Below are 14,117 nucleotides of genomic sequence, written 5' to 3'. Positions count from 1 at the left end.
ACATTACCTTATTATCTTCTCATGCTGTGTCTCATGAGCATAAGCGAGCATCTCACTTGCCTTCTCAGTCGCAGTTCCAACCAACAATAAACCCATGCTGATGCCAGCAGCTTCACCAGCAACCGCACTGTCAGTATAAAGCACGCTTTTGACGTCATCATATATCTCTTCATCAGCTGTCCCAAGTGCTGACAACCCAAGACCTAAGCAAGCACCATGTTGAATGACCTGCATCCACATCGCGGAATACATATTCTCGCTAAGCAAAGAGACTGACAGAGAACTGTGAGAGACTATATCAAGTAAGATATCAAATAATCACCTCAACATTGGTACTGCGTAAGCTGTCACGAAGAAACTGTTTGATGCCCTCCCCATGGTTCGCATGAATGAGGCCGAGGGCGTACAAAGCTCCTCCTTCCGAATAAGGACTTCCACCACCACCTGCTCCTCCCTGAGGCAAGTATGGAGCCATCAATGACCTACCCTGTTGCAGGTGACCTCTGTGAATAACACCTAATCCCGCCGTAGCACTAAATTTAGCCCAATTGGTGGCCCTGCTTAGCCAATCCTGTCAATGAATATAGAATGAGGAGATAGTTAAAAACATTAAACCCACACAGTCAACCTCGAATATAAGACAATATTATAGTGGGAGTCAAAATTTACCAAATTTTCTCTAAGAAAAGTGTCCACTGTAGTTCCAGCATGCATGATGGCATTAGCATATATTGTAGCACTGTGGCAAACGCTGTTCCGCATCTCAACAGACTGTTTGATTGTCTTCAGTATCAGCAAGTCCGACCTACAGGAAGACAATTTTATCAATGAAGCATATGATTAGTTCCTGAGATAAACGACTTTAGAAGAAAAAGTATCTCGTTTTAAGATATCCAAACTTCAACAGTAACTTACTTGTTGTGGCTGTAAAGAAACTGAAGAGTCAGCTGAATAGATGTCTCCCCGGATAAAATTCCCTTAATCTTGGTTAGCCTTTCAGCATATGTAGCGTCAACTGGATCGGTCTCGTGCACAACGGTTGGAGCTGGAGCTGGAGCTGGAGTTGGAGCTGGGGCTCCATCCGCCATCTGAACATCCCCCGAGGGATTCTCATTTGGAGCATCAGTGATTTCAACGGTCTGAACTGTTTCTACAATGCGTGTTTTGGGAGCAGGGAGGCGATCTCTAACACTCAAGAGAAAGGCCTGGTGCTCGTTCTCTACAAGATCAAATGCAATTTGCAACGCCAATAAAGCATCGTCCTTGCTCTCTGAGCGAAGAAGCTTCTCCAATATGCTTGCAACACCTTGTGGTTCATCCAAAAACATGAGGCATTGACAAATGCTCAAATAATCAGGAGAAGGCAGCTGCTGGTAGACTTTAACAAGTAAAGTAAGCACCTGAAAGAATAGACAAGGATGTCATCACCTTTCTAAATACGACTAAACTAAAACACGCTAGACAAAAATAAACATGAGTGCGGAACCACACTGTTCTACACTTCTACTCAATCAATAGTATCAGCATTCAATCAAAGTCTGAAACCGTTAGTGTTACCTCATGTCTATACTCTCTGCGGTTAACAAAGGAATGAGAAACATTGATGCAATATGCTAAAGTCCCCTGAACGTTATCGCTCTTTACGATAGCTTCCTCCAACTTATCCAATCTCCGGCATTCTATCGCAATGCCCATGGCCTGTTGATACTTCCCATCAGTGATGCATCTGCAGAAGAAAAATTACGTTAGAATAATTAAGGCACTAAAATGACTAGAGTTATACATTTGTCGGCATACATACTTTTGAAGCATTCTTTCAACAATGGCCTCCAGCCTGGGATCAATGTCCACCATATCATTTGACTCGACTGCCTTTAATCTGAGACTGGCATATTCATCTATAGCTTTGGCTGAAAACATAACAGAAGCACTGGGTGAGCAAACATTAATCCAACTTTGACATGTTCTTGTCTTACATACATATTGCAGTCAACAGTACCCTAGCTAGAGACTATAGTCAGAGAACCACAAAGAAAAAGAGTAAACACAGAAACAAGATTCTCAATCCTCACCTAGAAGCGTATGAAAATAATCAGTATCTTCTGAAACATCAAACTGGGGTCCCGCTCCAAGGGCATAGGACAACGAATCATTAAGCTCGCCCAAGTAGTAGAAAACCTGAGACAAGATTCAATCATCAACAAGAGAAAATTATCGAAGGGAAACAACCATCATGCGCTCAGTGTAACAATTACACATTTCCCCACTAACATATATACACAAAATATCATCGGTAACCAGACACCACATAGATTAGCAAACGCTAGATCCTACCTTAGACACCAGCAAAGCAGCAAGCTGTCTTTGATGCATATCGAACTCTTCATCTTCATATAAACTCTCACTGCACACAGAAACTCCCATTAGTCAAGCGGTGTAAAAAAAATCACAGTAGAGATCTAACAACTAATAGTCTCAAAAATAACTAATCCCTGTGCCAGCACAATAATTTAGAACTCAATTACAAAATAATCACTACAGAACCTTGCTAAAGCTAATCATATCAAATAAAAACACTATCTTTACCTTAACCTCACCATTAAATCTGCATAAATTAGAACTTAATACCACCCAAATGGAGAAGACCCATTCACAAATCTAGCTCAACTAATCCAAATCCACAACCTTTCTCTCGAATTCTCCAGAAATCAAAAACAGATCAAGTGGGAAACAAAAAACCCTAATTCTCAAATCAAGAAAAGTTACATGATTGGAACGCTAGTGGAGATCTCGGGCCAGAACCGATCAACCAAGTTGTTGAGATGCGAGAGCGCATGATGCTTCAACGAAGGCTGAGGCTCGTTGAGCATTGCCAGTAACCCTCCCGCTGAACTAACCATAACGGCGGCCATTGATGAAAGAACACTAATCGAAATCGAAAAACCCTAAAAAGAGAAAGCAAATCCGACGACGAACAAGAGAGGACTCGTCTTGAATCTCAGCTGGATCCGAAGTGTTTGAGTTGGAGAAGAGAAAAGGGACTTAATCGAATATTTTCGACTTACCCAACAAGTCAGATAATTAGGAAACTTTCCCGAAAGTTTAAGTTAATTAGACTTTTGGTCATTTATACTTTAAAATTTATGTTTTAGATCCCTTATAGTTTAATATTTACGAAATGCGTCTAATACTTTTTCTAAATTGATTGGTTTGTCCAAGTTTTATTTAAAATAATTTGCCAAATTGCACATCATTTCACCTACCGATCTTGAATTGAAGACGGCGAAACTGGAGCACAACCGCAACATTTGCAATTCCCACCTACCCCACCCACCGAACCGGGAATAGCAACTGTACCAAACCAATTAACCAATCGGTTCAACATAGGTTAAACACCTAAATGTCAAAATAGTATAGTAACAATTAAACTAGGCCTAATTAACTTAATATACATAGAAAGTATTTTGTTTTTTCTTGAAAATATAAAAACCTAAAATTAAATAAATTTTATTTTAATGTATGAACTTGGAATAACAGTTCTCTATTTTTAATTTATAATATTGAAAATATTACAAAGTAACAATTTTTATTTTTAAAAAAAAAATACATGTAATTTATAGAAAATAACATCTAAAAATAATTTTTAGATTCAAATATAAAAAAGTACTGGAGATGCTATTTAGTGACAGGGTATTTTTACTTTGAGGACAAATTGACAATCCAATTTAACTAGACCGGTTTCTATTCTCTTACAAACCGAACCAAACTAAACCAGATGTCTTAAATGGTCCCATCTCTCAACAACTCTTTCCTCTCGGTTTCATATAAAGTTTGTAGCTTTAAATCTCAGTGTCAGGTTTTGGTGGGGATTATTATTGTTAGTGAAGAAGCAAAAAGAATGGGGGAGGAAGCGAAGATCTTCACTCTTTCAGAAGTTTCGGAGCACAATCACGCTCATGACTGCTGGATCGTCATCAATGCAAAGGTTTCTTTCTTCTTTCTCCTTTTTCTCAGCTCTTTAACTAAAGATCTCATGCTTGAAACACCCTTTGTTTGTGGTTTTGGTGATTGCAAGAGACTAAGCTTCTGAAGTCTCAGAATTTCTGAGTTTGAAATATGTTTATGCTTATTTGGATGAAATCTTTAGATGTGCAAAGTGGAAAACGTTGTAATAACCAAATAGATACTTAGGATTCAGCTTCTTTAAACTATTTACCTGATCTAGTTATGTGCACACAAACACATAGCCAAACACTTTTGTTTCAAGTTGTTACTGTTTGCTCATTCTAGTTATGTGCACACAAACACATAGCCAAACACTTTTGATCTTGTTTTAGTTTTAAGGGAGACAGAACCTTGTGAACTTTCCTCTATATAGCTCCATAGTCTCTTGCATTAGAATGATAAGTATGGTGATTTGGCCTTCTCGTGTTTTAAACTTCTTGATTTGACAAGAAAACTTTCAAGAAAATTAGATAACTGGTTTTCATCTCCTTTTCTCATATCGTAGTTCAAACGTGTGCAAACATCGCAGGTGTACAATGTAACCAAGTTCCTTGAAGACCATCCAGGTGGAGATGAAGTCCTCTTGTCTTCAACAGGTCTGTATAAACACACAACTATCTCCAAGCTCATAGCATTTTGATATTGATTCTTCTCCTTTTAAAGGTAAGGATGCAACGGATGATTTTGAGGACGTGGGGCATAGCGAGAGCGCGAGAGAGATGATGGAACAATACTACGTTGGCGAGATTGATCCCACAACAATCCCAAAGAAGACCAAGTACACACCTCCTAAACAGCCTCACTACAACCAAGACAAGACCTCTGAGTTCATTATCAAGATCCTCCAGTTCCTCGTACCCATCGCCATTCTCGGTTTGGCAGTTGGGATTCGTATCTACACCAAGTCAGAATAGTAGTCTTCTTTTTCATATCTTCTATATATATTCATAGAGAGAGAGATTTAAGTCTTTTGACATGACAAATCACGAAGTCTCTCCCTTTGTTCCTGTCTCTCTGTTCTCATATGTTGTTGTGTGAAGGTGTTTTGCATTTGTTTCTTACGTGTTGTGTTGAAGTTGCATTTAAACAGCAGTCTTGCAGAAATGCAGCTGATATTGATCTAATATAATTCATATTGTGAAAGCAAAGTTTACGACTTTTGAGTGACAAAATTTGAAGATAATAAAACTTTCTTATCTCGCATTACCAAAAGATGAATCTATAGAGGAGAAACTAACCAAGACACCAAGTTTGATACCTGTTAAACTTCGACAGCAATAAATTTCATTTAAAACACATCTAGATTGGTTTCTGTGGTAGGTTTGGCTACGGTTTCAACGACGTCGTGTCGAGACTCAAATCAATGCAAATCACAAAAAAGAGTTTTGTGACGATGTTTCGATGATAGATCAAAAGACGAATGATGTGTAGTGGGCACGAACGTACATATTACGATAAAAAAAAATAGTGGGCACAAATGACTAAGTGGAAAGTACAATGGACACAACACCAGAGTGAAAGAAATAGAGAATCTTTCTAGCACTTTTGATTTTAGTGAGAAAAGAGACAAAACAAAGACCACTATGAGAACTATTCATATCCATAACGAACAGCTTCTCTGTCTCTCTATTATCAGTATATAATATTGGCATATATATATATATTTGCATGTTTCTTACCTGTCACTGTGATGTTATATGTCTGAAGAACACAACACATGGACCATAATGATGATGAAGATAAGAACAAGAACTCAAGATGGAAGTAAGAGAAGAAGAAGACAGAGAAGGATAAGTCTTTATTGAAACGAGTTTTCAGATCAGTACATGTATACACCACAAATGGATACAAGACAAAGAGTTATGAAAAGACTTCAATAAACCATTAACCGAAACAACTCTAAACCCCTAAACGCCAACAGACTTTGGGTTAACCTCCACTTATGGTTTAGTACTACTACTACTACTACTACTACTACTAAGGTGATCTGTTTAGACCTGAAAAGGATTGGTATCAGTTCTGTGTTACACAAACCCTTTTCAGCCTTATGTTGTTACAGACACCAATTTAAAAACGCTACATGCGTTTTTTTATCCTAAGTTCTTTACATGTTGAGAAAGTTAAGAAACGGATGATGGAAATAAAAGATCAAACCGATAATTAGCAGGAAAATGTTAATATAGCGTTGTTAACTATTAACACCACCCCACCCTTTGGTTTTGTTGTCTCTAATCATCTACCTTCTTCCATTCAAACCGTCCTGGTAGTGGTTGTTCGTTCACAGGATCAAAGTTGTACCTGAACAAAAAAAAAAAAGAGTTTAGGTACACGGCAGAACAGAGCAGATCAAAATTGTGAAACTTATAACCAAAAGGGTTTAGTTACTAGAGAAGAGAGCAACTCATACTTGTCAATGAATATCTTTTGTTGCTCTTCTTCAGCACCGGAGAAGAACTCGTCCATTTCAGGTGTGGTTGGTAGGTGACCACGGCTGCCTGACAAACTCTCTTCTCTCTCGTTGCTGTTGTCACTTACACCATTGTTAAGCTTAGTGGATGATCCCGGGCTTTCCGGTTTTCTCATCAAACTGCATGGCGTGGATTCCCTTGTGGTCCTGTTGAAACTGAGAGCAAGTAATATGTTACTTTCATACAATACTCTCAGAGATCAAAGCAATTAACTATGTTTCCTTAATTAGTACTAAAAGCCAACAAACTTTACTGCCTATAGTTATTACTACTAAAGCTAACCCAGTCTCGCTCTACTCAAAACAAAAAACGATAATGAGTAACGTCTTGTTGATCCCATTGCAGAGTTAAAAAAAAAAAAAAAGTAATGTTTCAATGTAAATCAAACAAGATCTAAACTTTCAACTGACCCTTAAAACATTAAAAACTATCAAACAGCGAGAGAACATAGTATCCAAGCATTTCTACAACCATAAATAAGAACACTTTGCATAATCCCACAAGTAACGAAGGTGATAGGAGTTATCTCATACACAAATACATCAAAGAGAAACCAATTGTCCACTATCCCCTTCTTAGATGCATAAGTAAATGAAGAAGAGAAGAAGTAAAAAATAATAATTCTTGATTAATATACACAAAACTTTCCCGGAAACAGAAAGAAGAGACTGGTGTATCAGTACAAAGAAGAGATGGCATCATATCATACACAAGGTAAAGAAAAAAAAACATTAAATTCAAAAATAAATTGTTAAATTTGAAAACTTTTTAAAGTATAAAAAATTGAGAAAACAAGTTAAAGAATAAAAAAGATGATACCTTTCACTGCCTTGAAGCTCAGCCACGTTGATTTCACCGTTAAAGTCCTTCGCTTTACCACACACACCACTCTCACCAACCGAATCGGACCTAGACCCGTCACCACCGCCAGACCCACGACCCGAATCCTGATTTTGAGGGCTAGGGTTAGGGTTCCGGACCCTCCGCTGCTTCTTTCTCCGACGAATCACTACAATCGGCGGCTTCTTCTGGAGCCGACGGCTCCTTAGCTGAAGATACGACCCACCGCCGCCGCCGACGCAATCCGTAGTCGTCTTCTGTTTCGACGGCGAGGAGGAGGAAGGCGAGGGTTTTTGAAGGCGGCGCTGGAGAGCTAGGGATTTGGCTCGAGTGAGGACACCGAGGGGAGAAGGAGAGACGTCCATTAGAGGTAGAGATTCTCCGTCGAGTTTGCTCTTCTTTATGTATTTCCCCATTTTCCCGACGCTTTTCATGGAAAGCTCAGAGAGAGAGAGAGAGAGAGAGAAAAGGATCGAAGATTTGAAGATGGTGCTGTGTGGGGTCCACTCTCCTGTCTCTTTTTTTTTTTTTTTTTTTTTTTTTTTTTTTTTGTCTCCTTCTTGTTACTCTGTTTCTCCACTTGCTCTCTCTCTTCTCAGCCCAGAAACCCTGAAGGTAGCACCAAAAAAAAAGATTTTTTTTTTTTTTTTTTTTTTATTTTATTTTTCAGGTGGCTGCTTCTTCTTCACTACTACACTGTACTTTACTATTTTTTATTTACTTTATTTTATATATTGAAAACTCGAGTGTAATAATTTCGATACTTATAAACGGAAAAGATGACGTATATTGTTCTTTTAATAATGACCGTTTTTTTTTTCTGGTAAAATAAAACTTTGAGTTGCAATTCTCACTTTAAATAATGTTTTGCTTCAAATAGATGTCCAGCGTTAGGAAAGTTGTCACATAAGTTTATGATATATTATCAGTTCGTAAGTTAATTCTTTATTTTTATTTTTATTTTTATTGTACTTGTTTTTTACTGTATTGCGTATATAGCACAAGGAAAAGCTTTTGTTCTCGTTTAAGGAGAGATCGAACTTGTTTCGGAATGTCAACTTCTAGAGACTAGTACTAGTGACCTAGGTTCGAATGAACTTCAGAGTAATTAATTACTTTTTCTTGGAAGCACGAGGATACAAAATTGAGCGTTATGAAACTACCAACTTACCAAGTAATGAGAGCATATAGACAAGATTTTAGAATTAGGACTAGTGTCTAAGTTGTTGTTTGATGGAATTGGGTTAGACATTTGAGAATGTATATAGGAGTAAGATAAAAAGGATTTAGTGACATATGTTTATACTATTGACAGCTATGATGTAAACATAGATTTATGCGGTCTTGTAATGTTTACAAGGGAGGCGAGGAGTATTGTTTTTTTTTTTTAGAATCCTAACTTTTATCAAATTAATGTCTCAACTGCTACCACTAGCTAGTACTTAGCTATTCATGCGTGTAATGGTAATGGTATATCACTTGTTCATGTTTTCAATTTTCTTAAAACGTGATGTGTTATTTTTTCACTATACATCATATTATTTTTCAAAAGTAGTATTTTGTTAAAAATATAATTAAAAAGCCAAAATATGATTTAGTCTAATAATATTAGCTTTTCAGCGTTTTATAAGTATTGTACAAAATATTTATTCAGTTCTGCTATATAATTATTCTATGAAAACGTATTTATGCTGTCACTAGATGTGTTGTGTGACTTGTAAACACAAAATATCATATATTTTTTTCTATGTTTCCCATGTGCGTATACCTTTTACAGTAATATTTACATTTAAAAATATCTGATGATAAAACGTCACGGTTCAGATCCCTATAGGATGTAAAAAAACGTACACAAAATATTTAGACACGTTCAAAAAGATTTAAATTTGTCCTTTAATTTCCTTTCGTCGACCCCACTTTCAAGTGGAAGGAGTCCAATTTTAAGCTTGTAAAATTGTGGCTTCTGAGCCCATCATCCTTAGTTATAGTTATATGTTTACATTTTTGTGTTCATCAATGTGAATGTTTACATTTTTGTATTGATCATCCAAAACCAACTGACAAATTGTTTTTGTATAGAGGCCTTAGAACAAAAAGGGTTTAGTTGATTGATTATAAGACACTTACATCTCTCTGTATCACTTTAAACGCTAGATCACAACAAGAAGAAAACAAAGACAAACCCCTCCCAAAGAGAGTAGGATCATACAACAAATATTGTAATTATCAGAAGTCTCTTTGCTTTTTTTATGCAAACAAACCAATTAAACAACTTATTGATGTGAACATTAAACAAAGAATTAGACTCAAAAATAGTCCTGAGCTCTGCTTTTCTTTTTTACATTTCTTTCTTGTCAGATTTTCTACTTCCAAATCTTGACGGATTTGTCATGACTTGCAGACGCCATCATTCCCGTCGAAGGTGACTGAGCTAAGGCAGAGATCACACACTCATGAGCTGGTATTGTCATACATTTGTTCTCCTTTGTATTCCACAGCTCCAGTGACTGCAACAGTGTCATTTACCAAAAGTTAAAAGCAACTTACACAAATTCATCACATCAAGCAACATTAGAGCCTGGTAACACAGATTCGCTTTAAGCTAATACCTGGTAGCCACCAATGACCAAGAGATTGGGATAGCTAGGGTGAAAAACGCAAGAGTGGAACTTGTTTCCACTAGATTTATGCCGTATTGTATTACTATTGACAGCTATGATGTAAACATAGATTTATGCCGTATTGTAATGTTTACAAGGGAGGCGAGGAGTTTTGTTTTTGCTTTTTGGTACAAAAAATCGGAATCCAAATATTGTAAATAGTAATTTCTGCGGATTGAACCCAACTAGTGTTAGTTACAGCAGCAACTTATTTATCACAAGCGAGGAGTATTGTTTTTTTGAGAATCCTAACTTTATCAAATTAATGTCTCAACTGATACCACTAGCTAGTACTTAGATATTCATGCGTGGAATGGTAATGGTATATCACTTGTCTCATGTTTTCAATTTTCTTAAAACGTGATGTGTTATTTTTTTCACTATACATCATATTATTTTTCATATTTTTCCAAAGTAGTATTATGTTAAAAATATAATTAAAAGCCAAAATATGATTTAGTCTAATAATATTAGCTTTTCAGCGTTTTATAAGTATTGTACAAAATATTTATTCAGTTCTGCTATATAATTATTCTACGAAAACGTATTTAATAGTTACACATTGTTGTTTTATTAAAAGTATTATTAAAATCGTAACTATATATATAAAGATTAGTAAAATATTGTTTTATTGTCATATTCAAAGATATTGTAACATTTCATAAATTTAGAAAGTTTTTTAAAAAAAAAACTTTTCGCTTCATAAATTTATATTATCGAGTAAATAATTAAACATTTAGTTTTTGTTTAATTTTTAAAATAAAATATGTAGTTTAAAATTTGTTTTCATTGGTTTAAGGTAGTAAAGATTAATCATTATTAGATAATATGATTTTTGTTATTTTAAAAAAAATCTTTGTAATTTTAAAAGTTAACATCGACAAATATTTAAATATTTAGCATATAGAGGTATAGTATTACAACATTAAATTATATCTATTTAATTTATATTATCTATAAATCTAATGGATCATCTATTGTTTAAATCCAATTATTGATAGTCCAATAAAAATTTCTGGTATGGCCAAAATTTAAATGATAAGATTATAGATTAAATGGAACATGATTTTCTAAGAATAGGTCCATTAGGTCCGTTTTTAAAAATAAATCACACATGAATCAAGATTGTGACTTCTGTTTTAATATATAAGAATAGATCTCGATCAGCGCAACCGCGCGGATTTTTGTTTTCATCTATTTTTATATAAATATTTTGTTTTTTTTTAAGTTAACATCGACAAATATTTAAATATTTAGCATATAGAGGTATAGTATTACAACATTAAATTATATCTATTGAATTTATACTATTTATAAATCCAATGGATCATCTATTGTTGAAATCCAATTATTGATAGCCCAATAAAAATTTCTGGTATGCCTAAAATTTAAATGATAAGATTAAATATTAAATGTAATATGACTTTATAAGAATAGGTCAATTAGATCTATTTTTTTAAATATCACACATGAATCAAGGTTGTGACTTCTGTTTTAATATATAAGATAGATATATTCACTTGTCCATGTTTTCAATAATTTCTCAAAACGCGTTTCTGCTATTTTTACTGTACTTAATTTTTTCACATTTTCAAAATTAATTTCAGTTTCATCAATCCTCCATTTTTGTAAATATGAACTATCTTTTGGGTTTGAAAAATAGGAGAAATGGAGGTGATGATATGGAAGTCTTGTGGCCGTGGGTTCTATGGTCGTTATGGAAGTCAAGAAACCTTTTGTTGTTTGAGGGAAGAAGAATAAATCCATCAGCTACTGTGATCAAAGGGAAACAAGACATGGAGGAATGGAGGATGGCATTAGAAGTGGAAAAAAGAGTTGATCAGATTGGAGAGGAGGTAAGGGTTACAAAGAAAAAGAAATGGTATCCTCCTCCACCAGGCTGGCTAATGTGTAACATAGCCTTTGATTGGAGTAAGTCTTTAGGTTATTTGGGAACAGCTTGGGTGGTTAGAAATGGCAGAGGGGTGGTTCTTTTCCATAGTAGAAGCACTACAAGAAAACAGGGGCATACCGAGGGAAAAAATCGTCGGTATGTCGTCGGAATAACGTTATTCCGACGACATACCGACGATTTTTTCCCTCGGTATGCCCCTGTTTTCTTGTAGTGCTTCTACTATGGAAAAGAACCACCCCTCTGCCATTTCTAACCACCCAAGCTGTTCCCAAATAACCTAAAGACTTACTCCAATCAAAGGCTATGTTACACATTAGCCAGCCTGGTGGAGGAGGATACCATTTCTTTTTCTTTGTAACCCTTACCTCCTCTCCAATCTGATCAACTCTTTTTTCCACTTCTAATGCCATCCTCCATTCCTCCATGTCTTGTTTCCCTTTGATCACAGTAGCTGATGGATTAATTCTTCTTCCCTCAAACAACAAAAGGTTTCTTGACTTCCATAACGACCAAAGAACCCACGGCCACAAGACTTCCAGATCATCACCTCCATTTCTCCTATTTCTTAAACCCAAAAGATAGTTCATATTTACAAAAATGGAGGATTGATGAAACTGAAATTAATTTTGAAAATGTGAAAAAATTAAGTACAGTAAAAATAGCAGAAACGCGTTTTGAGAAATTATTGAAAACATGGACAAGTGAATATATCTATCTTATATATTAAAACAGAAGTCACAACCTTGATTCATGTGTGATATTTAAAAAAATAGATCTAATTGACCTATTCTTATAAAGTCATATTACATTTAATATTTAATCTTATCATTTAAATTTTAGGCATACCAGAAATTTTTATTGGGCTATCAATAATTGGATTTCAACAATAGATGATCCATTGGATTTATAAATAGTATAAATTCAATAGATATAATTTAATGTTGTAATACCATACCTCTATATGCTAAATATTTAAATATTTGTCGATGTTAACTTAAAAAAAAACAAAATATTTATATAAAAATAAATGAAAACAAAAATCCGCGCGGTTGCGCGGATCGAGATCTATTCTTATATATTAAAACAGAAGTCACAATCTTGATTCATGTGTGATTTATTTTTAAAAACGGACCTAATGGACCTATTCTTAGAAAATCATGTTCCATTTAATCTATAATCTTATCATTTAAATTTTGGCCATACCAGAAATTTTTATTGGACTATCAATAATTGGATTTAAACAATAGATGATCCATTAGATTTATAGATAATATAAATTAAATAGATATAATTTAATGTTGTAATACTATACCTCTATATGCTAAATATTTAAATATTTGTCGATGTTAACTTTTAAAATTACAAAGATTTTTTTTAAAATAACAAAAATCATATTATCTAATAATGATTAATCTTTACTACCTTAAACCAATGAAAACAAATTTTAAACTACATATTTTATTTTAAAAATTAAACAAAAACTAAATGTTTAATTATTTACTCGATAATATAAATTTATGAAGCGAAAAGTTTTTTTTTTAAAAAACTTTCTAAATTTATGAAATGTTACAATATCTTTGAATATGACAATAAAACAATATTTTACTAATCTTTATATATATAGTTACGATTTTAATAATACTTTTAATAAAACAACAATGTGTAACTATTAAATACGTTTTCGTAGAATAATTATATAGCAGAACTGAATAAATATTTTGTACAATACTTATAAAACGCTGAAAAGCTAATATTATTAGACTAAATCATATTTTGGCTTTTAATTATATTTTTAACATAATACTACTTTGGAAAAATATGAAAAATAATATGATGTATAGTGAAAAAAATAACACATCACGTTTTAAGAAAATTGAAAACATGAGACAAGTGATATACCATTACCATTCCACGCATGAATATCTAAGTACTAGCTAGTGGTATCAGTTGAGACATTAATTTGATAAAGTTAGGATTCTCAAAAAAACAATACTCCTCGCTTGTGATAAATAAGTTGCTGCTGTAACTAACACTAGTTGGGTTCAATCCGGGGAGCTAGAGGAGCAGAAGCGGGAAATGGAGAGGGAGATGTATGGTAGGAGCTGTGGAGCGAAGCGCAATCCTGAATCTGACTGGAATCCCGAGACTGGCTCCCCGTACCACCACGACCACGACGCTGTCGAGGCCGGGCCTGATCATCATTAGACCTGTAAATTAAAAAAAAATATA

The 14,117-nt window shown here is 34.6% G+C and overlaps 3 protein-coding genes across 4 annotated transcripts in view; 1 reads left to right on the top strand and 2 right to left on the bottom strand.

Annotated features, from left to right (window-relative positions):
* Positions 1–3,043, bottom strand: part of LOC106341990 (26S proteasome non-ATPase regulatory subunit 1 homolog A-like) — a 6,305-nt gene extending 3,262 nt beyond the window's left edge. The window contains exons 1-9 of one of the 2 annotated variants that reach the window (XM_013780757.1): positions 2,767–3,043; positions 2,335–2,404; positions 2,073–2,178; positions 1,802–1,910; positions 1,558–1,726; positions 916–1,400; positions 670–805; positions 323–571; positions 8–228 (exon numbers count right to left, since the gene is read on the bottom strand). In XM_013780757.1, the coding sequence (XP_013636211.1) occupies positions 8–228; positions 323–571; positions 670–805; positions 916–1,400; positions 1,558–1,726; positions 1,802–1,910; positions 2,073–2,178; positions 2,335–2,404; positions 2,767–2,912 (1,691 nt within the window). In that variant the 5' untranslated portion in view covers positions 2,913–3,043. The remainder of the gene's footprint in view (positions 1–7; positions 229–322; positions 572–669; positions 806–915; positions 1,401–1,557; positions 1,727–1,801; positions 1,911–2,072; positions 2,179–2,334; positions 2,405–2,766) is intronic. The other variant, XM_013780756.1, reaches the window with a different exon arrangement.
* A 796-nt stretch (positions 3,044–3,839) lies between these two features.
* LOC106339604 (cytochrome b5) lies at positions 3,840–5,153 on the top strand. Its single transcript, XM_013778448.1, has 3 exons — positions 3,840–3,985; positions 4,535–4,601; positions 4,669–5,153. The coding sequence occupies exons 1-3, from the start codon at positions 3,899–3,901 to the stop codon at positions 4,917–4,919; spliced, it is 405 nt and encodes a 134-aa protein (XP_013633902.1). The 5' UTR covers positions 3,840–3,898; the 3' UTR covers positions 4,920–5,153.
* Positions 5,154–5,784: 631 nt separating this feature from the next.
* Positions 5,785–7,779, bottom strand: LOC106339678 (cyclin-dependent kinase inhibitor 4-like). The gene is made up of 3 exons (XM_013778530.1): positions 7,293–7,779; positions 6,413–6,628; positions 5,785–6,303 (listed from the first exon to the last, which is right to left on the bottom strand). Exons 1-3 carry the CDS (start codon positions 7,745–7,747, stop codon positions 6,234–6,236), a joined length of 741 nt encoding a protein of 246 aa, XP_013633984.1. The 5' UTR covers positions 7,748–7,779; the 3' UTR covers positions 5,785–6,233.
* Between the last annotated feature and the right edge of the window lie 6,338 nt (positions 7,780–14,117).

Source organism: Brassica oleracea, chromosome C4 (assembly GCF_000695525.1).
Source record: "Brassica oleracea var. oleracea cultivar TO1000 chromosome C4, BOL, whole genome shotgun sequence".
Taxonomy (NCBI): Eukaryota; Viridiplantae; Streptophyta; class Magnoliopsida; order Brassicales; family Brassicaceae; genus Brassica; species Brassica oleracea.
Note: the sequence above shows the minus strand (reverse complement) of the source record. Positions and strands in the feature narration are given on the sequence as shown.

Coding starts and splice junctions, on each gene's coding strand:
- LOC106339604 (XM_013778448.1), top strand. CDS start 3,899: ATGGGGGAGGAAGCGAAGATCTTCACTCTTTCAGAAGTTTCGGAGCAC. Junction 3,986..4,534: donor GGATCGTCATCAATGCAAAG/GTTTCTTTCTTC, acceptor CAAACATCGCAG/GTGTACAATGTAACCAAGTT. Junction 4,602..4,668: donor AGTCCTCTTGTCTTCAACAG/GTCTGTATAAAC, acceptor CTCCTTTTAAAG/GTAAGGATGCAACGGATGAT.
- LOC106339678 (XM_013778530.1), bottom strand. CDS start 7,747: ATGAAAAGCGTCGGGAAAATGGGGAAATACATAAAGAAGAGCAAACTC. Junction 6,629..7,292: donor GAGCTTCAAGGCAGTGAAAG/GTATCATCTTTT, acceptor ACTTGCTCTCAG/TTTCAACAGGACCACAAGGG. Junction 6,304..6,412: donor CAAAAGATATTCATTGACAA/GTATGAGTTGCT, acceptor TTTTTTGTTCAG/GTACAACTTTGATCCTGTGA.